Here is a 23298-nt window from a genome sequence, read left to right as displayed (position 1 = left end):
AGGCTTCAAGCAGCCATGCCGATGAATCCTGATGACAGAGCACATGTGATGACATATGGCGTTCCTCGTGGCTATAATACCTGTAATACCTCCCATTTATGCCTGTGGATTATGAGAGCAGCTTTGGAAATGTCAAGGACTTCTCCAAATAAAAAAGGTGAAATGAATAAATAAATAAACCCTGAACATGGTCTGCCAGGCTAAACAAAGCCAAAAATTTATTATTTATTATACATATTATTATTATTATTATTATTATTATTATAGATTTTAAGGCATCCAAGAGGTGTTATTTCAGGATACGTAACACTGTTATCTCCACCATTTTTTATTTAACACTGCTGCTGCTGATCTCTGATTATATCACATCATAAGACTGTCTGTAGCTATGTTTATCCCCTGGTAAGAAGCAATAAAATTTCTTGATCACAGAAATGAGTGGAACTAATTAGAAGATTTAAAGACAGACATTTTAAACTTTTGTCTACTTCCTCCCCATTTTTTGCTTTACATACTTAAACTACTAAAATTGTATTTCACAAACGCATGACATACAGTGACAGCTGTGGGTGGATCTGTTTTTATATTGTGCCCTGATGCTACAAGTACAGTTTTAAACAGTTTTCTACCACTTCTCCACTTTTATTCTGATGGCAGATCTCATCTACAACATTTTTAAACCCTGAATTTTTCTGACTTTTTCTTTTTCCACAGAATGGTCCGATGTTAATGTGACATGAAGTTACACAGCAGCACAAAGTTACAGCCCGCACACGGGTCAACTTTTAAACGAGAGATTCAGAAAGTGACCCCACAGCTCCTGTACTGACTCCTCCATGCAAAAGTTCACCCAACAACAAACCGAACCGTCGTCGTCGCATCATTGCAGTGACAAGCCGGGGGACGATCACATCAGAGAACTTACTTTTCTCCAGGTGAGATGCGGGGTGACGCGGAGCGCGCAGCGGCGGAAGCGGCTGTTGAGCACCGCGGACAGCTCCGAGCTCGCTCGGCCCGCACACGGAGCTTCGGTCACTGAACTCCGTCGCGTCCTGCAGCACCTCCTCCGCTTTGTCAGGACAGGGGCTTTAAGTCCTCTCACTTTGAGGGATCCGCCCCACCTTCCTCCCTCCTCCCCGCCCGCTGTCCCTGTATGGACCGCACACATAATCTTTTCGTTTGGATGAGTAAAGCGCCGAAAGCCATGTGTGACTTTTGCATTATGTAAGACGACTGCGTGAGGGGCATGGATACTAAGGGGGCCTTGTAACCATGCAGCCAATATATTATAGACAAAAGTGGTAGTGATTGTTTATTCTCAAATAAAAATAATCCTGTTACTGATACAAAAACAGTTTGGCCCATGCAGTCCTGCTAGGCCAGATAACAGGTAATATGTGCACAGAATAAGAAGAACGTAAACACACCGCGTATAACTTGTCTCTCACTTCCTTTTCTTTTTTATATTTCTTTTTTTGTATGGTCAAAGTTATCTGAAGAGGGTCTAGACAAAGAAGGTGCCATGTGTTGTACAAATTTGTAATTTTGGGACATATAAAACTGACTGAATTAAATTTAATTTGTGAGTAAAAAGTAGGTCTGGGCCAACTCTATTAAAGGTCCAATAGAATTTATCAGAAATAGAATATAATATTCAGAATTATGTTTAAAGTAATCACTTAAAAATGAGAACTGTTGTGTTGTGTCTTCTTCATGGTTACACCATCATGTTTCTTTATTAGCCCAGAACAAACAAACCAAACACTGGCTCTAAAGGGGGTCTGCTGTGTTTTAAGCAGTCATCGCAGGGGAGTGTTCAGTTGGTTGTGATGTGCAAACTCACCACTAGAGGCCACTAAATCCTACACACTGAACCTTAAAGAGGGCGGCACGGTGGTGCAGTGGTTAGCACTGTCGCCTCATAGCAAGAGGGTTCCAGGTTCGAATCCCGGTCTGGGCCCTTCTATGTGGAGTTTGCATGTTCTCCCTGTGCCTGCGTGGGTTTTCTCCGGGTTCTCCGGCTTCCTCCCACAACACCAAAAACATGCACATTAGGTTAATTGGCTACTCTAAATTGTCCCTAGGTGTGAGTGTGAGAGTGTGTGGTTGTTTGTCTTTGTGTGTTGGCCCTGCGATTGATTGGCGACCAGTCCAGGGTGTACCCCGCCTCTCGCCCGTAGTCAGCTGGGATTGGCTCCAGCTCCCCCGCGACCCTCACGGATAAGCGGTATAGAAAATGGATGGATGGATGAACCTTAAAGAGTGTCTCATTCTGATCAAGTTTACTAAGTCCTACTGACTGTATAGGGACTTAATTACTATAAACTGTGTATGGTGACATACATCTGATGTCAGATTACTTTACAAGATTTGCTGAACTGCAAGAAAAGACATAATCAAGATGTGGAACAAAACAAGTGACTCAACCTGACTGTGCCTGTGGCTAAGCTCCAGATACTTACTGTGAGAAGTAATTAATTGACACAATTAAAACTGTACAAACACTGGGACAGATTGCTGTTTGTACGCATCCACATCTCCCCTGCCTGAGGCTGCATGGGCCCTCCCTGTAGGTTTAATTAATAGTCGGTGGTTTGTAACACTGTCCTGAAGGGGTTCATAATCAAATCACACTGAGCAGTGCTCTAGAAGGACACCCGCTGGGGTCATAATTGATACAAGTCTTTAGCCTGCAAGGTTATGAAATTCAACGTTTCCGTCACTATCCTTATTGTTACAGATGGCACACCCAGGGGCCAAGCTGTGGTTCAGGTCACCGCTACTGGATACTTCAGGCTCACAACAGCAGGTGAGTCTGGGTGACTAAAACCATAAGCCACTGACTTGTGGGGCACTCGAGTCTGTGGTGTCCTGGGTCTATCCAGCACTTCTTTTAAGATACAGCTCTTATCTTAAAGGGCACAAACCCTAAACTTGACCTTTTATTGAACCTCAGCATTGTTGGTACTCTAGTGGGGGAAGTACACAGCTTGGAAATAAGTGATGTCCAACAGGCTCAGTTCAGGGTTGGATCTCCCAGAACTATTTTGAGGTTCCACTTACGGGTTATAGACCTTACAATTTATTGCCATGTGTTTGTCTACTTTGTTCTTGCTGTCAAGGATGGTAATTAAGCTTTTGTGATAACTTTTCCGGGTGCAGTCTTTTGTGTCTCTGGAATTCCCCGTGAATTGCTGTCAATATGAAACAAGATAAACTTGACAGTATTAAAAACAAAACTGAACAGGTCGCCAGTCAATCACTGGGCCGGCACACAAAGACAGACAATCGCACACACACTCACAACTAGGGACAACGTAGAGTAGCTAATCAACCTAACGTGCCTGTTTTTGGGATTGTGGGAGGAAGAAGAGTACCGGAGAAAACCCACACAGGCACAGGGAGAACATGCAAACAGCGCACAGTTTGCAAGTGTGTGTGTATATGTGTGTGTGCGTATATACATGTATATGTGTGTGTGTGTGTGTATGTGTATATATATATATGCTTACATAATGGTTTGATAATGGTCTTTTTATTATGTAGACTAGAGCACAGCTGTATACATGGAGGAGTGTTGCCGAAAAAGTAGATAAAGGAAAGAAGTGCACATCCTCCAAGGCCATTTCTGCTTCCAGGCTGTTGTGTTGATGCATCCAGCTCCATTCATTCAAATACAATAAGAGTGTTCATTGCTCACAGGGCAAAACATGCACATGTTCCACAAGGATGCTCTTACTATATCAAGTGATTTAAATGGTTTTACTGTTGACCTGTTCTGCACCTTAAAAGAAACTAATCTGTGTGTGTAAATGTCCTGCAGAGACTTGATAATGATTGTAAGGATTTACTTTAATTTAGCTTTGAGAAAATCTTATCATACATCAACTCTCAGTAGGTTTCAGTCGCAGTCAAGGGAAGCAAGGACTTTGGAGAACCAAAGGAGGTTAGTTAGTATAAGGACACCCCCAGTCATTCATCACAACAGACAGCTGTTGGATGAGGTCTGCTATATATTGGCCCTGTGCGTGAATATACAGGCCTGTGTTATTTAAAGCCTGATCTATCATCCCTATACTACCAAATCCATAGGTTTATCAACCACTGTCAATGGCCAAATCCATGGACATCTATCAGAGCATGTCAGTTTTGAAATGAGAAAACAAAGGAGACACACACACACACACACACACACAATGTGTAGTTTAATTTTCTCTCGTGAACACAAACACACAAAATGCATACAAAGCTGCTGACTCCAAGAAAGCCTGGATGAAGCAAATCATAATACAGCACTCTTTATTCTGCAAACAGATATATTACTGAACAACAAATGAAAAACTCATGAATATGTTTTTTTTTTCCTTTGGTCAACTCACAGAATAAATAATGAACGTAAAGTTGAAGGATGGATGTAATGTGTACATTTTATTGGAACACTTCAAAATTCATCTACATTTTGTAGTATGAGGAATTTCTCGTGATTTTGGGAAAATGTGGCAACAACCAGATAATTTTTCAAATAAACATGAAAAACTGATGACACAATATATTTTACTAACAAGTTGGGAGGCTGGGTGTGTTATCATTTACAACTTGTAACCAATCTACACCAGTGAGAGGAATGTGTCATTATTCTGATCAAAGAGAAAGAAAAATAAGACACAAATAGATTTTATCTATCACGTGATTTAAAAAAAATACCCTCTCACATCCCACGCTTTGGCCACGTACGATAAATGTTATACATAAACATGATCAGATTCTCGTGGTGTAATATGGGCACCAAAGGCATTAATCAGCTTGTCTTCCCAAGTTTGGATGTCTCTGTGGATGAACCGAACAGCAGTTACAGTACAACCATGTGTTCAATCCTAAGAAACGTGTGAGCAGACACCCACACAGACACAGAATAAATGTTAAATACAGTCAACACAGTAATGTAGTCGTTCATTACAGTAAACCAAACATTTTAGTACAGCTGAACAATGTGCAACATGAGCTGAGTGATCCTCAAACAACAAAGCTGCAGTGATGACATATGACAATGTGGTCCCATCCAAGCTTACAAAGAATCAGTACTTGACACGTACTATATTTACAGAGTTAAGAGCTGTAGACACTATATTATATTATATTATACAATATACTTCTTCTCACCGAGGGTGTCAGGAATACTCTGGGAGTCCAATGCACTGCAGTCTGAGAAAGCATACTGCATTACAAAGATACCTGCTGACTATAGATAGATCATATTATATGGTTCATAATTAATCTTATCTGTCGCAGATGCATTTAACTTATCTTTATCTTTGTGAAACCAGCAGGAATCAAGCAAGAACCACCAGAGCTAAATTTTGTCTCAAGTCCAATCTGATTTAACTCATAAAGTCAAAATTAAATTGCACAGGATATTTACCTTGATTAATAAGACCTCTCATGCTGCCCCACTCAGCTATGTTGGTTGCTGTAATAAGGCTTTTAATTGTTATTTCCCCGCTTACATCGTTTGACGGTGCTGAGCTTTTAAGAGACGAACAGGTAAAATCACATGTGTGGTGTCCATTTATTTCCACTGATCTTCTTGGATCTAGCCACCAGGTTGGTAGTGACGAACTGCACCACTGGATGAAAGTGAAATGCACAGGCTCCTCATGTAGCCATTTTGTGAAAATCCATCCGTTGAAAAGCAAATGTAAATGTTCTACGTTATTCCACCTGGAAACCCAAATACTGAGCTAACCAGTGTCAAAGACAACACACACTAGTGGATGCACAGTTTTTCGATGGATACAACATATGTCAGTATTTTATCTCTATGTTCATGTATATTTTTGCACCTTACAATCTGAAATGTGAGTGTGTACAAATGCAGTCTCTGGCATTACACAGCAGCGTGAGCGCACTCAGCCCTCAGATGTTAGTGTATGTATACATGTGAGTCAGTTCGTGCAGGTGTTTCAGGCACATTCTCTTATCTTTCGCCCTTCTTCACAGTTTGTGTGTCCCTGTCACTCTTTCCACTGGTGTTCTTCCTCCTCCTCCTCTTCCTCCTCCTAAAGGACCTGCTCAGTGCTGGAGGCGGAGATGTCCAGGAGTCTCCAGGCTGCGTTGGGATTCAGCTCCTCCTGGTCGCGACACAACGCCCAAACATACATCATCCTCATCACCTTCCCCTGTTGAGAGAGAAGATCAGAGGTCAGTCCCAAAGACTTAAGTTCCAATTTCAGAACTAGAGCGGTGAGCAAGCAACACTCATCAAACCTTTTAGTGGTTTGGCCTGTAATGAGCATGTTTAGTCCAGCTTGTTAGACAGACTAGATGCAATTTGATAATATTCCTATATTTACCATGTCGCAGTTTAACCCTTAGTGTATTAAAGCAAGCCAGAGTTCTATTGCTACTTCAAAGTAATACAGACAGACGTGAATGAGACTCGTGTCGATACAAGAGTGCTGGTCTAATTTCGGCCATTTCAGTTATTAACTTCCATGTAATGACTCTGATTATATCACATTCCCTACGCTAGTGCAGCACTTGTGAGTTTACTGACCGGATCTCCTTCCACAATGTCTCCTTTAGGGCTGCGGATCACCATGACAACCTGAGCCTGGAAGGTGATGATCAGCACTGGGCCTTGGTCCATCATCTTACCCATCGCTAGCTACAATGAATCAACAAATTAAATGAGTAGTGCCCACTTAACAAAAGTTATTATCACTTTCTGCAGAAACCTGACCAAACCAACAAATTATGTCTGCTTTTGTGCATGTAAATGAAGTGAATGCAATTTGGAAATTTGCAGCCACAGTAAGCGTAACGCTAAATGTGATGGCTGGTGTGAAACACTTACATCTATGTTATCAATGTCAAGGATTTTGGACTGGAAGAGCAGTCCCAGCGCTCTGGCCTGCTGGATGGGCTGAGCCAGCTGACTGTACGTCTGAGGACAGATACAAAAAAAAAAACAAAAAAAACCATGACATGAAGATGACCCAGCTATGGGAAAAGGCTACAAAACCTTCTACGGCATATTTATTAGAATTGTACATGTATGCATTTGGAGATATATTGCTGCAACAATGAACTTACAGCTTCATAGCACCAATCCTTTAACACATCCAACTCTCCACGGATCATAGCCTGCAGAAAGGACAGTGACACTGTGTTATTGACGACTGCTTCCATAAGAAGGCTACTTCACAAGTGAGCTGAGGCAGTAAATTACATTTATATTCTTTAGTGTTTACCTGTTAAATCCAGTTAAACTGTAATGGTAATTTATGCTCCAGTCAAACCTTGTCAGGGGCAGTTTTAAATATGTAAAGAGACACCATGTTGCCATACAGCTACATGGAAACATGGTTTAAATCAGAACAGATTCTCATAGAAACCATACTGAGTGACATTCATGTCATTATTACATGCTTGTAATTTCTGTGAAACTGCATCATAAGCTCTTGTACTGAATTATGCATTCCTGCTGACCTTGTTTAGAAGTTGATTTAAAACTTGATTTAAAATATGACAGCTGGAGCCTGACTTTAAGTCACAAAGAGAAGTCACAAATTCATTTACTGAATCGGATTTGAGTTGGAGTAAAGATTCCCATTTAATTCAACATTTTTTTCAATAACTTATTTCCTTGCCTGGAAGCTGGAACAGCCTCAGGCAGTGGGAAGAGTGTGAATGAAGCAGTCAGTTAAAGACACTGAGAATGAGTGGGAAAAGGCTGAAAGATGAGTACACTTACTTCCAGTATGTTAGGGATGATGTCTTTCTCACACTGTTTGAGAAAAGAGTCTTTGTCAAAGGTGGGGTCTGCCTTCACGATCTCTGTGAGGACTTCAGACATTTCCGTCTTAGAGAAGAGACCACCTGGACAACAAACATCAACAGCAGCAACAACAAAGAGGTCATTCAGTACCACGAAAGGGGCATTAACAAATACAAATTTATATCTTATGTCTATGCTTTTCCAACATCCGCATTTATCTGTAAAACAAACACAACGTGGCCTTTCGTATGTCCACCGGTCTTCTCCAACATCGATATCAGTTATGATGTACCATTACCTAGGAGGTCAGTGACTCTGTCAGTCACAGCCCTGGATGCTCTGATGACGACATTGTCACTTTCATCATATTTCATCTTCATCTCAAAGAACCCTGCGGGAAACACAAGCTGTGGTGAGGATAGATTGTCAAAAAATGTAAATGTTTTTCAGTTTTAATGGGCATAAAACCTGCAGCACTGAGGACCTCTGTCAAGATAAACATGCGACACCTGAACTGTATTAGTTTACAATGAAATCTACTGTAAAGGATCTGGTGCCACCTGCTGTCATTAAAGGACATTACACACATAAACGCTGCAGGTGACCTATTACATTACGCTAATGCCATGGTCTCTAAACTTACAAATCCAGACAATTTTCTTACTGTTAAAAACTACGTTATTGTCCTTGAAGTCCTTCCACTGCTGGAACCACTTTGAATCCTTGTGGAGAACGACACCCATAGCCTCCCTGTGTCACAAAATACAGGAAAGTCACTTCCGTCATTGGAGATGTTTACAAAAGTGCAGTTATGGATTAAAGGGGAACACATGCTGTCCAAGAGAAGATTTATCTTTACAGAAGAGGGGGTGAAAGGGGAATTCACTTTCAACAGTTACTCACTCATTGGCCTCGAACACTCTATTGTCGCTATCTGCTCCTTTAGAGGAGAAATCGCTTCTCTTCCTCAGCTGAGAGGGAGCCCTGTAAGGACCGGCATCACCGACATCTATCTCCTTCTTCATGGTCTCCACACTCTGCAGAGGTACAACGGCATACAGTTTCATTAGAACTGGGGTAGAACATGCATTTATAGCAAACAGTTCCAAACTGAGTGCCTCAAAAATGTAAAAATGAAGATTATATTAAACCCTGTTTCCAAAACAGCTGGGAGTCCATTCAAGACATAAGTAAAACAGAATGTGATAATTTGTCAACTTTTTTGGAGATATACTCATTTGAAAACAGTACAAAGACAATACATTTCATGTTTTACCTCGTCAGCTTCATTGATGTTTCCAAATACGTGTTTATTTTTAATCTGATAGCAGCAACACATTTAATACAAGTTGGGAGAGGAGCAACAAAAGACTGGGAAAGTTGTGCACAGTTCAAAGAACAGCTGTTTGGAACGTTCCACAGGTAAACAGGTTCATATCAACAGGTTGATAGGATCATGAGCATCCTCGAAAGGCTCACTCGCTCGCAAGCAAGGATGGGCAAGGTTCACCACTTTTTTACAACACAAGTGTATACCAGAAACTGTAAAATCAACAAAATGGGTTTGCACAAGATGCTCCTCCAGAGCTGCTCTCATTCTGACATCATGTCTTCTGACCTGTGAGAGGGCCTTGAATGCACCGGTTTTGCCAAGTTTTTCTCCTCCTTTGGAGACAGTCTCAGCAGAGTGCATGGCCGTCCTGGCCGCCTCCTCCACGCCTTCCTTGATCTTCTTCCCGATGTCAGTGCGACTCACCTCCTCCAAGCCCTATGGTCGGAAAGCCAATACATTCACATACACACACACAGACACATAAAGACAGATGCAATTAATTAATATGCTTAAAAGTGCACACAGTATTTCACTGTATTTAAATTCACACGTGAAGTTGTGTTGGTCTTAATGAGGCCAATGTTCCCCACAGTATAGAAGTAAGACTGTTTTATTGGTGAACAGGTGGAAGTGCTGATATCTTACCTCCCTGACGGTGTCTGACAGGGAGCCAAAGGTCTTCTTAAACACCTCAGAAGTCTTCACTGTCTCAGCCTCGATAGATTTCTAATGAAGGAAATAAAAAGTTATGCAAAGCAGCCCTGTATGATGATGATGAATTACATTTTGATTTTATGACTCAGAGAGACATCTTGCTTAAAAATAAAATCACAGACCAAATTGTGTTCTTACATATTTCTTGCGGGCTTGTTGGAGAGCATCAGATTCCTCGAGCCTCTTGGCCTCTTCTCTGAACTTCTTTATGTTCTCCTTCATCTCCTGATCCTTACTGAACTCCTGGCGCAGGTTTTCTATAAACTCTCCCAGGAAACCTTTACGCCCTGAAGAATATCGCACCTAATGAGGCAAACAGAAAGTAGGACTTCACTTGGACAGACAAACGCATAAATAGAGAGAACAGATTCAACACATATTTCCCCAGGGAAGTCCTTCTTTATCCACGACATCAAGAGACAGAATAAACCATATAGCAGTTAGTAAGAGAAAAGAAAATTCTAAAAATCAAACAGGGCAGTGAGATAAGTAAAGCCGACTTTCAACTTTTTTAGCTTATATGAACACTTTAAAGTGACGCAAACAGCTTGCTTTCTTTGATGTAATCAACAATGAGCATGTGTAATTTAAAAGTGAACATGAACTGTCAGTGTGTACCTGCACAGGTGCAGCTGGGGTCCCAGGTAACCTGCAGGCATGTCCTCTCCACACTGAGGAGACCAGAGGCCGGGAGCAGAGGGCCAAAGCCCGTCTGCCAACCAGCTGCAATACACAGGAAGTCACGGTCAGTAACAAACATCAGCACTACAGTGAATGAAGAATGAGTGACGGGCTGTTACTTCATGAGATACTTATGAGTTGTGCCCTCACAACAGTACACAAGGACATAAAATAGGAACATGACAAAGCAAAGCAGGAGTTATGTGGTGATGGTACTCGGAAGAACCACATTTAACATTTGTTTTTGGTCATTTGCAGTGCAGAAACCTGCATCTAGGTGCCTTGGCTAAAACCAGCCTATAAATTACTACAAGTTAGTAATGTTAGACGCCTTTGCCAGATTAAACATAACAGTAACATACACAGGCATACACTGATGGCTAACGCCATTCTTTCATAAGATATTCCCTCATTGGTGTTTTGATGATGGCAGTGGACAGCCCTGTCTGACAGCTCTGCCAACAACAAGATGAGACCATTCAGTGACCCCTTCAGTGATCCTTCACTCTACATTGGGGCGAGTGGACCACAACCACGCCAGAGAAATGCCACCCACAGAGCCACCCGAGGCCTGACTGCAGCATTCACATATGTATCATGCAGTTTAGTCACTGCTCTTATTGAAACACCCGCCATCTGAGCAGTCTTTGTTACGGATGTCCCAGTCATCTGTTCCAAAGACAGGAGATTATACCGGCATTACTAATCCTTACACCAAGTCAGCAATGACTCTAAAAGGCTCCAGTTTGAAGCCCCCAACACAGACATGTTTCCGTCTACAAACCTAAAACAAGACGTCCATTTTAGACATTGATATGTAAACATGAACGCTGACAAGTCTGATGCAAGAAGGCCTTTTCTAACGGACATCTCGCGCTCTAGCTGGATAAAAATCACCCTATGGAATCCCCTCCACATAACACGATGCAAAGACACAACTAGCAAAGCCGGGTGTGACTGTTCCTTTCACCAAATCATCTACTGCACAACCAAGAGTTGCAATGAAGGATATGAATGATTGTCTAACCTCGTAGCACCGACACACGGAGGCTGCCATCTTGATCTTGAAATGCGCGGAGCAGCACGTGTGTCCTCGCTATAGCAGCTGACCTTCCACTCGACCAATAGGAGCACAACTGATGGGCTGTGGGCGTGACCAGCTGTCAGCACGACATTAAAGGGAAAATCCACCCTAAAACGAAAATTTTAGGGTGGATTATACTGTCATGAGCCACATATTTAGCTGTCATCCTAAATAAGAAATCAGAGCATTTAAGACTTGAACTGTATCACTAGTAAAAGTGAAATCTCGATTTGACAGTTTTTGTAGCGGAAATGTTTGCGGAAATGAAATGTTTCTCGATGAGCTGCAGTAATTTCAATTTAGGACCTTCAAATGGGTTTAATTTAAATGCACACGTATGAGTGGGAACATATTGCAATAAATCTTTGGTGCACGTGGTGTCCCTGGAGATATGCTTAAAAAACATTTAAAAACACACAGACAGCATCAAACAGAGTAAACAATAAGTCTTCAAGCAGTTCAACAGAGTGAGATTCAATGTTCAGTTTATTAAAATCTTTGTATCTAAAATGCCTTTGTATCTAATCATTCATTATTAACTTAAAAGACGTGAACATCCTGTGTGGACTGACCCTGTTATTCTTTTCATTCAGAATTAAACGGCAGTCTGGCTGTGAGCTCCAGCTGGATGCTTTCTGCTGGCATGCCAGTAAAGCGCGCCCCCCTGAGGAAGGTATTTGACGTGCAGGGACTCCTCCCCTCCCTCTGCAGAGTTGGGAAGCTCTCCCGTTCAGCGGACAGCTCGCATTGACAGCCAAAACTGGCGCAGAGTCTCAGCACAAACCTTTCCCATATTTTTTTCTCGCATATAACGACAATTCGTACCCATACTTTTTACACATCTTCTTCCGGAGACAAGCGTTGGAGCGGCCTCGTCTAGAATGGGGAACCGAGACGATGAATACGATTTCTTGTTCAAAGGTAACAAAAAAAAAAAAAAAAAAAAAAAAAAAAAAAGACTGCATACCCCCTTTACACAGGCTCTCACCGAGCTGTGTGCTTTATAAATGCCTATAAATCTCGTATTGTGTCATTTTGCTGAGCGGATATCTGCATTTTCTAAGGCAACAGACTGATGTTTTTCTCAGAAGCTGCCCGGATGATAATCGGTTGGTGTTTTTACAACATAATGCTGTCATTGTAACATTACAATGCCTGCAGCTATATTTATAGCCTAGGTATAGTATGCAACACCCTATCCTTGCTCAGCCTTTGTATTAAACTTTCATAAAGTCGTAGAGCAGGATCGGCGCTTTGAGTGAGCAGTTTGCTCATTTATTCAGTGACATCTGATGTTTTTCTTCTGTCATTCCACCTCGTGATGTTGATTAAAGGCCTATTAGCCTCCACTGATCGATCAGCTTCATCCTCAGATGATTTGCACTGAGCCAGCTCTCCCCGGACTTTGTGTGCTGATGTTATTATGACACTCAATAGGGCCTGATCGGTTTGTCACCGAGAGATTTGAGGCGGTACCGCACTCAGGTCCGTGTTTATGTTCAGGGCTCAGATGGATCCAGAAAGCCTTCCTTTGATCGTGCTATCAGCTCCTGTGGCACATTAACATCCTGGGCCTGCATAAGCCAAAGGGCCATTTAGATGTAACAAAGTATCCTCTGTGGGATGAATAGGGCATCTGCCGGAGGCGAGGGCTCCCTCTCTCTCTCTGTCTCGCTGTCTCTCTGTCTGTCTCTCTGACCGAGCCATCGTCTGTGTACCCGGCTGAAACAGGAAGGGCAAGGCGGCCTGAAACTGTCGATTCAGGTTTTGATGAAGCCCTGTTATCAGCTTCCTGCAGCCCGGACCACAGCGATGTCGACAGGGACAAAGTTCGGCTCTATTTCCTTTTTGTCGAAGGCAGAGAGAAAACAAAGGGCTCCACCTCTGCTGCCGCCGCCGCCGCTGCTGCTCTGTGATCAGCAGCATCCTCAGCTTCTGTCCTGACACCAGCTCTGAGCTGATGTCTCACATAACACAGCTAAGACAAGGCCTGTTGATAATCAGTCCATGTCGTGTCAGTTTATAGCCTGCTGTGGACGGCACACAGTAGCTCTTCAGACCTGCAGCTGGTGCACCACAGTGACTCTGTAGGTGACTTTTTAGACGTTTTTAATGGTAAATCCCCATATTTATGCTCACAGTGTCAGTACCACATCCCCATAGTCCCTTTTGCGTGTGGTTCTTGAATGATTTAGGCAGAAGCAAAGTTTTAAATGAGTGTCTGTCTATCTGAGTGCTCTGAGGAAGATTTCGGCAGTTAATTTCAGCCTGCTTAGTAAGTCCATCCAGCAGGGTGTTTGGACCGAGCTGAGGCTGTGATTCGAAAGAAGTGTAAAAAGTTTAGTTAAAGATACAGGGTGGAAGGCAAACTCCTCATTTATTCAGTTGAGCAAATTCTGCTCAGTGAAAAAAAAAAAAAGAAAACTTCTTAAAAACCTTCTCTCATACTCCATTATTTATATTCTGTCATCACTGACTGAGGCACCTCCTCTTTATTTAGTAGATGATCCTTCAAGCACTTCAAGGATTTAATTCTTGTTTGGATTACAATCGGGGAGTATTGGCATAGGTGGAATAACCACAGGCCTACGTCATCTCTGTCTTAGATGGTAGGCAGGTAATAGACATGTTTTTTAGGCACTTTAGCCTAACTTTAGTTTCTTTATGCAGGTGTTTCTCGACATTTACACCCAAAACAAGCCGGATATGCAGAAAGAAAGGTTGTTCATTTGGTTATTTATAAGTGAGGAAAGATGAAGAGTATCAGACATTCAGGTCATTGTAGCATATTGTTCATTACAGTACACATGACTCATCGAACAATCCATCACGTATTTCATTCAAGGTCTGTTAAACAGTGCTTTTGCTGTGTGTGGTCAGGAGAAAACTTCTTTGTTTTTTTTATCAAAAGGCTTCCAAATGGTACCTCTCATTAAGTCAAGAGCTGTAATGGATTTTAAGTAAAAGGCAGATTCTCAAACGCTTTGTAATGTTTTGCACTTTGTAATTGCCACACTCCAACTTTACAGTAGAAATGTGTGTCTTTCTTATCCCATAAATCACACACACAAATGTAACCCCCCCAACACACACACACACACACATTTAGACGCACTGCTTTGTGCTATATCAACATTTCTTGGAACTATTAATACATATTGCCCATCCTGTACGTCTCCCATCACACACGCTGTACAAAAACATGCTTGTCTCATCTTTTTCCTCTCCCTCACTCCCTCTCTTTGCCTCCACAGTTGTGTTAATTGGGGACTCGGGCGTTGGGAAGAGCAACCTGCTCTCTCGATTCACGCGGAATGAGTTCAACCTAGAGAGTAAGAGCACCATCGGGGTGGAGTTCGCCACGCGCAGCATCCAGGTGGATGGCAAGACGATAAAGGCTCAGATCTGGGACACAGCAGGGCAGGAGCGCTACAGAGCCATCACCTCGGCGTGAGTCCACCTGCATGTCACCTGAAAACCCCTCAGTGTGGGGGAAATACTTCAGTTAAAATTGACACTTTATCCTTCTGACTAGATTGCTTGAAATTACATTGTTGCATATATTCCACAACTTTTAACTAAAGATAGAAGCTTTGATCACTGCTCAGCAACACTTGGTTTTGTCTTCTTGAGTCAGAGACAGAACCCCGAGCAGCCCTTTCGATGCCCTACAAACATAAGTGCATCTGATAAGAGTCAGGATATCTGCTGGTTTCAGAAGGCAAGCTTTCACCGTGACCTTTGTGTCTCGCATTGAATTGAATTTAAATCCAATTTAAAGACCAAAACAAAGTAAAATATGAGTTCACTTCAGGTTGAAAAATGTTCATTGGCTGACTGTGAGCATAGTTGTTAACACAATATCCAGTAATGTTTAGTGTAGTAGACAGGATGCAGATTATATGATCTGCTGTATGTTTTGAATTAGTCAGTGTACAAGTAACAGAAAGATACGTCATGAAAACTAACAGGACTTATGAGAATGACTCCCTGACACGCGGATGTTTCCTGTAATGATTGGTGGACCGTGTCGTGCCTCTTACAGATACTACAGAGGAGCAGTGGGGGCCCTCTTAGTGTATGACATAGCCAAACACCTGACCTATGAGAATGTGGAACGCTGGCTGAAGGAGCTGAGGGACCACGCCGACAACAACATCGTCATCATGTTGGTTGGCAACAAGAGCGACCTGCGCCACCTCAGGGCCGTGCCCACAGACGAGGCCCGGGCCTTCGCAGGTACCACTGGAAAGACACAGGAAAGGCTAAATATTGGAGTATGCAGAGAAATTTCAGAGATCTCAAATTTGAATACATTTGTAGATTGTGTGCATAGTTTTGAAAGATATTTGATATTTAATATAATCTGTGTAGGTGGTTACCTGTGTGGCTGTAATAACTGAAAGTCAACATCATCACAGAAAGCTCAACTGTAGTTTGTTTTTCTGAAGGTGGCAAGAGAAGAATATAAAAAATAATGCTTGGTGCTCCTCTTGTCATTATTGTATATAAACTTGTGTCGCCGGGTGTTACAATAAATAGTAAGCATCTGTTGTATGTTTTCTTTTCTCACCCCTCAGAGAAGAACAATCTGTCATTCATAGAAACCTCAGCCTTGGACTCAACAAATGTTGAAGAAGCCTTCAAGAATATCCTTACAGGTATGCTTGTGAACAGAGGTTAGACATCAGAGCGACACTGTCAACACTGATATCAAATAGCAAGAAATTAAAGTACTGTGAACTTACCATTACTCTCTGATTTGAAGATGAAAAATGTGTTTAGGCTCCAAACCTTTATGTGATGTCAGGGCTGAGAATCTCTGGGAACTAAACACGTGACGTTTACTTGTGTAACTTCCTCTTACAGTGGAAGGCTCTTTTACTGGTCTTGTGTAAATTTGTATCTGAAGTATCAACATGTATGCAAAATATCTCATCATCTATATCTTGGTTTCAGTATCATGGGAGGTGTTTCTCAGACAGGTTTGTTCTGATATGCCAAGTGAGGGTGAAGCATAGCTGTCTGGAGGAAAAAAATGGCTCATCTATCTCTATTCTGTCTTTTCAAAAAACAGAAATCTACCGCATCGTCTCGCAGAAACAGATTGCCGAGCGTTCTGCCCACGATGAGTCCCCAGGAAACAACGTGGTGGACATCAGCGTGCCACCCACCACGGATGGCCAGAGGGGGAGCAAACTGCAGTGCTGTCAGAACCTGTAACCCGTGGCAAACGTCCCTCCTCACCTGGGTTGATTATTAATTGAAATCCACAGTATTGGTGTGCTTCCACCCACCTGGAGTGCAATATTGTCTGGATGTGCACTTTTTTTGAGATCAGTAGAGTCAGTTAAGTCGTACTATAAACGATCAATCCAAGAAAGTGGTGTTTGAATTGATTTCAAGTTGTAATCTGACCCAGGTACAATCTGCTACATCCCAGTGCAAAAAACAGGACTGGTGGTACCCAGTAAGTAGCTACCATAGTTAGTGTAGCAGAATAGCTTTGCCTGAGACCTTGTAAGCCCAGACTTCCCCATGGCAGACAGTTATTGCCACGCAGGGTTTGACTCCTGCCTGTTTCAGTCGTACCAGCAGTCCTGTTTTTGGGCTTTCCTCCTCATTCAGTCATCATCTCAAAAGTGGTTGTGACGCCGCTGATGCTTATTTCATTTTCTGTAAAATATATATAATTTTTTTTGTTTTGTTTTGATTTTGATAGCTTGTCTGCTCACATACATTATATTAATGCCATGAAATTAAATTTTACAATATTATGTTGCTGTGTTCTTTTTTCTTAGTCACAACACATGATACAAAATAATACTGTCAATTTTATATGTATAGGTTTATATTTATCTTTTATCTTTTTATCTTTAATTACCATTTCAGGTCGAGGTAGAGCTACTTATATCTACTTTGTATACAGATAACTTTATCCCTTTCGTTCCACTGGTTTCCAAATTAGGGGTCAGGCACCTCGAAAGCATCGCTCAGGGGACTTTCATGATTCTTACTTAGAGGGGTAAGGATGAGGAAAAAACAAAATTGTCACTTACACATTTGTATTCATTTTTTGGCCACTGAACAGAATCTTTTTATGAAATGGTGGATAGCTTTATCTCCTCAGGTCTCAAACAGTAAGTTTAACGAAACCATTCTTTGGTGGAGCCGACGAGAACTCATATTAACCGTTACACATCATAAACCCTCAGGGAAGGACCCCAACGCTGATCGATGATTAGATAATATTTCCAAAGACAACATGAAGATAACCAGAAGTTAAAATACCAAAAACCAGACACACTCCACACTGATTTTGTCCAGGAGTCCCTCTTGTTTTATTGCACAATAACCCAACTTTCCATGGGATGCAGCAGGAAGACTACAATAACACAAAATACCTTGTTCAGTATGCTGCATACACTGATTGACATCTCAGAACACGTTTCTCTTTTGCACCGTTACGGAGTACCAGCCTGCTCTGGTACATCTCTGTGATTCTATATAGGACAAAAAGTCTGTAATGTCACTATTCAGAACACTGGCATCTCTTCTATTTAGAATTGCATCTCTTGTGATGTAGGAGTTAGCTACTGGTCATTGCTAGGCTGCTCAATTGATGAATGGTGCATTTACAAGTGGATCAGGGCCGTCTGCTAATGCACTTCTATGAAAATAGAAGAGACGTCATCCAATTAGAATGTAAACAATTTTTCATAGCTTCAATACTATTTCCTTATGCAGTACTGCATTGCCGTTTAACGGCTGCAGGTAGTGCAACCCCATATACAACAATTTTAACTGACCCTGTGACAAGTGAGATAAATATGTGAGTGTCTAAACGGGAAAAGGATTTCATTTTCACTGTTCAGACAGCAACTGGTATGAGCGACTGTCGCCCTTTCCTTGTTGAGAATGACTATTCACAGATAGACTCTGTCAATCATGTTTTTAGATAATTACCCTCTGCCGGGCTACTGGCTGCCCGTTGTTCAAAAACAGCTAAATACATTGTGAAGGGGCATGGGGGAATTATAGGTAGTGAATATGTTTCATATTATACTGTAGTAGCATGCTGAATGAGTTATATCCTGCTACATTAGCATGTGTCTTAGTATTTCAGACGTTTGTGTCACGAACATACAGTTGGGCTGGTTAGTCCATTGTCCATGTGCTCATGTCATTCACATCCCAGCACTGTCTGTCCGGTGACAACTCTGTGTTTCAACATCAGCTATGACTCCGGAATGAGTTCTTGCCAAAACCACTTTATGCGGTCGGCCAATACCGTAGTAGTTTACATGAAGTGCTTCAACAAAAGAAAACAGAGAGATTAAGAAGTTCTCTCCATGGTCCATATGAAGTGCAAAAGTTCATTAACATGATTAATTTTGTTTTTTGTTATTTTTTAGAGAGTACTTCAGTGGGCTTTCTTTTAATTATTCCTCTTGGCACCACTCTGCACTCATACGATGGTCTCATCAGTCATTTTCTTGGTCGACTTGGTCGGCACAGAACGTTGGGTGGTGTGCGCCCCTTTCATGTCGGGCATGAGCAGGCGCACTTTCTGATTGGTCCTCCTCCACTCTGAGTACAACTGACAGTGATACCGAAATGACACCTGAGATTGGATAGAGGAAGAGTGGGGGTGGGGGGGAAAGAGAGGAGGAGACAACAAAGAAAGAAGACAGACATCAATACAACTGACATCAAGATATTTGAGACAGAGTTGTATGAATGCAGGACAGGAACAAAATGCTGACTGAAGCTGCAGCTGCTACACGACAGGTGCTCACACACTTTGTGCAAAAAGGCTTGTCTTTGACAGTCTGTCATTTCTAATGATTTGCTTGGGGATTATAGGATGAGGTTTATGAAGAAGGTTTCAGATTTGCATCATATTTTTAAAGAATATGATCCAGACAAGAAAAAAGCAGCTTAGTCTTACTTAAGAGTAAAAGTTTCTTTCTGCGAGTTCTGCATGTATGTGTATGCATGAACCATCTGGCCGTCTTTCAAATAAATGACTGCTCTGCGCCAGAGATGATCACGTTTCACATGCCCTCACACCTCTCTCTACCCTTTTGACTTTGTTAAAGTGCCATTCAAGATCGTACTGGGAGCAGAAAAGAGTGACAGGATTTCTACAACAACAGACAACAGAACAGAGCTGTGCCATATTATAAGACCAAGCTGTATGACTGAGCTGATACAGGTCATTTCATATTCAGATAACAATATGGACAAAACCACCACAAGAAAAGGCCTATTTATTATTATAGCTTCAACTAATCACTAATAAAAAGGTGCATTTGATTATTTTTCTCATTTTATTTAAAACCTTCGTGCAAATTTGCAATTAAACATGAAACAGAATATTTAATCATATAATTTATATATATAATAAATATATATGACTGGCATGCAGCATAATTTGTAAAGTACGGTTTTCTACTCCATGTCAGACTTTTCATACCTAACTCATGTCCATACCAACAAAAGTAGTCACTTTTCAGGTATAAGCTCCTCATTTTGCCTTAGCTAATACGAGGCTTACTGTTTGGAATCACCCTGTTCTGTGACACTGCAAATTTCTTGCCCACATCCCTTCCAAACGCAAAGCATCATCCAAATGACAAAAAATACTGGTGTACAGAGTGTAATTACCAACATAACAAAATTACCAATAGGGAATAATGCGAAATGATAAATGTTGTTCCACAGTCACACAACGTACAGCAGAGCATCAATCTGTGGGTCTGACTGTCTTTCTATTGTGTCTGTGGCAGTTTATGTTTGTTTTCCAAATCTATGCGGAACACCAAGACAATAAAACCAACTTGTGGGTGTGAAGATGCAGAGAAAAACATTCACTTGTTGCCAGTACCAGAAGTACATAAACATGTTTTATAAACATGTTTTGTCTCAAATTACATGAGTATGACTGAAGTAATACAATAGTTACCAGTGTCCAGAGGATGTAGATGGTGAAGAGGGCGATGGTGAGGGCGATGAGGCCAACAGCCTCGAGTCTGCTCTTCAGCTGCAGGTGGTCCTGGGCTCCCCTCAGACACAGCCAGCCGGAGATGGCAGCCAGGGGCGTGATGAGAAGGAAGCAGGCCATGTCGCACAGCAGTGTGCGCTTCTCACTGCGAGGGCCTGGGTCCTTCAGCCACTGAGCAAGAACAAAATGAAGAGTCCATTGGTCCAAATGAACATTAGCTTTCTACAGCATCTCCTTAGTGTGTACTGTGTGTGTACTGTACTGCTGTTCCCTGAAAGTTTGCATTTTGTGTCTATTTGCTCCAGTACGGTTTCCATTTTATTATTTTCTACACATTTAATTACTTGTTCTCTTTAAGTTTTTCTACTTATCTGTACTTATTCGGTCCTTGTGCTGCAGTAACACCAGAATTTCCCCTTAATGGAATTATCTTTTCTTATCACAACAAAATTCTGCCAAATTAGAGACACTCAAATATAAATGACTTTCCTGAAAATGACTGCACTGATGCTACTGAAAACTAATCCTGTGAATAAGGAGCTCTTATTACAAGGTCAGGCAGCCATCTCACGAATGCTAGCAAATCATCTAATATTCTACCATGAAGATGCTACCTGTTGGTACATACAACATGGCTTAAAAATCAATCTCAGACAATTCAAATATCAGTACATAAAACCAAAAGGAAAAACAGCCTCCCTTGCTTTAATCTTGCCCGTTTTCACCTTTTCGTGCAAACAAAAGAGACAGTCAATACATTTGTCCTCGCAGTAAAAATCTTCCAACCTGTGTGAGTGGTTGTGGTCGTCGTTCAATGGTGAATTCTGTGTGACAGAGTTCACAGTAGCTGGTGTTGGAGGAGGACAGCCACTTCTCCAAGCAGCTCTTGTGCACTTTACCCAGTGTACCAGTGCAGTCGCAGGGTGAGAGCAGCGTCTCTCCTCCGGCTCCTTCATGACAAATCCGGCACATGCCCACATCACTGTTGAACAAAGTAGAGAAGACGACAATGTAAAGATCAACCAAAGAACAGTGTAATTACAGTATGTTTGTCATGAGGGTCCCATGTGAGATCCTCCCTCTCTTACCTCTGCAAGCTCACAGCTTTGACAACGGTGGAGAGTGGGCGGCCATCTTTAGCCGTAACCTTGGCAATGTAATGGGCCTGCGCAGTAGAATCTGACTCCTCCGAATCCTTGGAGGCATCAGATTCTGCGTTTCCAGAGTAATCACAAAGGGAGCCGGGTAGGTGGCAGCACCCTGATGAAGACATGCCTCAGCTGAGGTTGACAGTGACTAAGATGATGGTGGAGGCGACTTCAGAAGAGGTTCAGATCCAAAACCTGGTGTCCTACACCTTGCCTCTCCTCTCCTCTGCTGTCCACCTACAGAGCAAATGCCTGGTGGATCATGACCAGGAGATGAACAGAAAATAACATATATGTGACTTCAAATGAAACATAAGCAATTTTTAAAAAGTAAACTCTAAGTGTCAAAAAGGCTGGAAAAATAGCCGGAAGTAAACAAAACACACATCTTTCATACAGTCTCAAAGGAAGGCAAAAATCCTCAATATTCCCTGGTTATCAAAAGGGATCGTCAGCACACAGCCAAATAGTCAAGCAAAGTTACGCTTGAGCCATACAGAAATTTGGTAAAATCTAAATGGCATGATGGCTAAAAACAATAAATATGTCCTGCTACAGAGAGATGTGTTTAAACAAAGCCATAGAAAAATGCATGTGTGTAAGTGCTTTACTAAAAGCCTTCAGTAGATAACTCAGGGTTTTTAAATAACGGTGATATGACTGCAATAAACTGTCTCGGCAATACGGCACATTACTGTGCAGGTAATAAAACTGCTTTAAGCTGGCACGGCCTTTAGGGCAAACCTAGGGAACGGGGCATTCTGCTGGAAGTTTGACAAGAAGCTGTCTAAATCACCTCTACTAGCCCCGGCAACCTCTTGAACTAAATCCTTGAAAAAGCAAGAGTATGCAAACATATTCATGTATCTAAAGCCAAGGGCCACAAAGCGAAATAAATCAAATCCATATCATTGAGATTTAACGACTATTACGAAATCAAATAGCACTGTTATCAACATAATAAAACGCTAAGTAGAGAAAGCCCCCGAGTAAATCTATACTGTATACTTCTAATCAAAGATCAACAGTTAAAATTCCACAGTTAATTTTGGCTCGCATGTAAATACATGATTGATAGTACCGTTAATTTACAACCGCCAAAGGCAAAACGTAATACAAGAAAACTATATGAAGTAGCTGAATAACTGTCAACCAACAAGCTAATATGCGATGTTGGTATATAATACAGCTGGTTAACAATGTGAATTGGATGAATTTACTCACCCAACGGCCTCTTTTTTCTCGGCTGGCCTTGGCCTTGGCCCTGCGTTAACCAAACACAGGCTAGCTGAGCTAACAGAATAGCCCTAGCTACAAATTATGACATTGACATCCAACCAAAAGTTGATGATATCAGGGGATGCGAAAGACGAACACATGCGCTGTGTCCTCTCCATGGCGCGTAGTATATCTTCCTCGGGTGATTTAGTTCGGAAAGGTGGGAAGAAACGGCTGTTTCTGCCAGGATTTCTAGGCACTGCTAACGTGGCTAACAGGCTTGCAACTGGCAAAACTACCTCAGCATCCCTCAGCTGTGCACTGGTCATGTGACAC

The 23298-nt window shown here is 41.9% G+C and overlaps 3 protein-coding genes across 3 annotated transcripts; 1 reads left to right on the top strand and 2 right to left on the bottom strand.

The window, feature by feature from the left end:
* Window positions 1-4188: 4188 nt before the first annotated feature.
* LOC124069898 (mitochondrial import inner membrane translocase subunit TIM44-like) lies at window positions 4189-11641 on the bottom strand. Its single transcript, XM_046409403.1, has 13 exons — window positions 11533-11641; window positions 10443-10547; window positions 9963-10127; window positions 9756-9836; window positions 9396-9545; window positions 8681-8814; window positions 8442-8527; window positions 8076-8168; window positions 7754-7878; window positions 7093-7143; window positions 6854-6943; window positions 6554-6664; window positions 4189-6176 (listed from the first exon to the last, which is right to left on the bottom strand). The coding sequence occupies exons 1-13, from the start codon at window positions 11560-11562 to the stop codon at window positions 6057-6059; spliced, it is 1341 nt and encodes a 446-aa protein (XP_046265359.1). The 5' UTR covers window positions 11563-11641; the 3' UTR covers window positions 4189-6056.
* A 639-nt stretch (window positions 11642-12280) lies between these two features.
* Window positions 12281-17364, top strand: LOC124069686 (ras-related protein Rab-11B-like). Its single transcript, XM_046409055.1, has 5 exons — window positions 12281-12510; window positions 14844-15039; window positions 15635-15828; window positions 16170-16250; window positions 16667-17364. Exons 1-5 carry the CDS (start codon window positions 12471-12473, stop codon window positions 16810-16812), a joined length of 657 nt encoding a protein of 218 aa, XP_046265011.1. The 5' UTR covers window positions 12281-12470; the 3' UTR covers window positions 16813-17364.
* Window positions 17365-17903: 539 nt separating this feature from the next.
* LOC124069685 (E3 ubiquitin-protein ligase MARCHF2-like) lies at window positions 17904-23298 on the bottom strand. Its single transcript, XM_046409054.1, has 5 exons — window positions 22969-23298; window positions 21685-21996; window positions 21383-21578; window positions 20558-20767; window positions 17904-19213 (listed from the first exon to the last, which is right to left on the bottom strand). Exons 2-5 carry the CDS (start codon window positions 21867-21869, stop codon window positions 19058-19060), a joined length of 747 nt encoding a protein of 248 aa, XP_046265010.1. The 5' UTR covers window positions 21870-21996; window positions 22969-23298; the 3' UTR covers window positions 17904-19057.

Source organism: Scatophagus argus, chromosome 13 (assembly GCF_020382885.2).
Source record: "Scatophagus argus isolate fScaArg1 chromosome 13, fScaArg1.pri, whole genome shotgun sequence".
NCBI lineage: Eukaryota > Metazoa > Chordata > Actinopteri > Scatophagidae > Scatophagus > Scatophagus argus.
This window is presented reverse-complemented; position numbering and strand designations above follow the sequence as displayed.

Bases quoted from the DNA above. Each gene is read 5' to 3' on its own strand.
- LOC124069898 (XM_046409403.1), bottom strand. From the start codon at position 11,562: ATGGCAGCCTCCGTGTGTCGGTGCTACGAG. The intron at 10,128-10,442 runs GTACACACTGAC...TTGCCTCATTAG, and splicing joins CCCCAGCTGCACCTGTGCAG to GTGCGATATTCTTCAGGGCG. The intron at 8,815-9,395 runs GTCAGAAGACAT...GTACCTCTGCAG, and splicing joins CATTCAAGGCCCTCTCACAG to AGTGTGGAGACCATGAAGAA.
- LOC124069686 (XM_046409055.1), top strand. From the start codon at position 12,471: ATGGGGAACCGAGACGATGAATACGATTTCTTGTTCAAAG. The intron at 15,829-16,169 runs GTACCACTGGAA...CTCACCCCTCAG, and splicing joins CGAGGCCCGGGCCTTCGCAG to AGAAGAACAATCTGTCATTC. The intron at 16,251-16,666 runs GTATGCTTGTGA...TTCAAAAAACAG, and splicing joins CTTCAAGAATATCCTTACAG to AAATCTACCGCATCGTCTCG.
- LOC124069685 (XM_046409054.1), bottom strand. From the start codon at position 21,869: ATGTCTTCATCAGGGTGCTGCCACCTACCCGGCTCCCTTTGTGATTAC. The intron at 20,768-21,382 runs GTTGGAAGATTT...GTTCTTGCTCAG, and splicing joins GACCACAACCACTCACACAG to TGGCTGAAGGACCCAGGCCC. The intron at 19,214-20,557 runs GTAACTATTGTA...ATCCAATCTCAG, and splicing joins TCTACATCCTCTGGACACTG to GTGTCATTTCGGTATCACTG.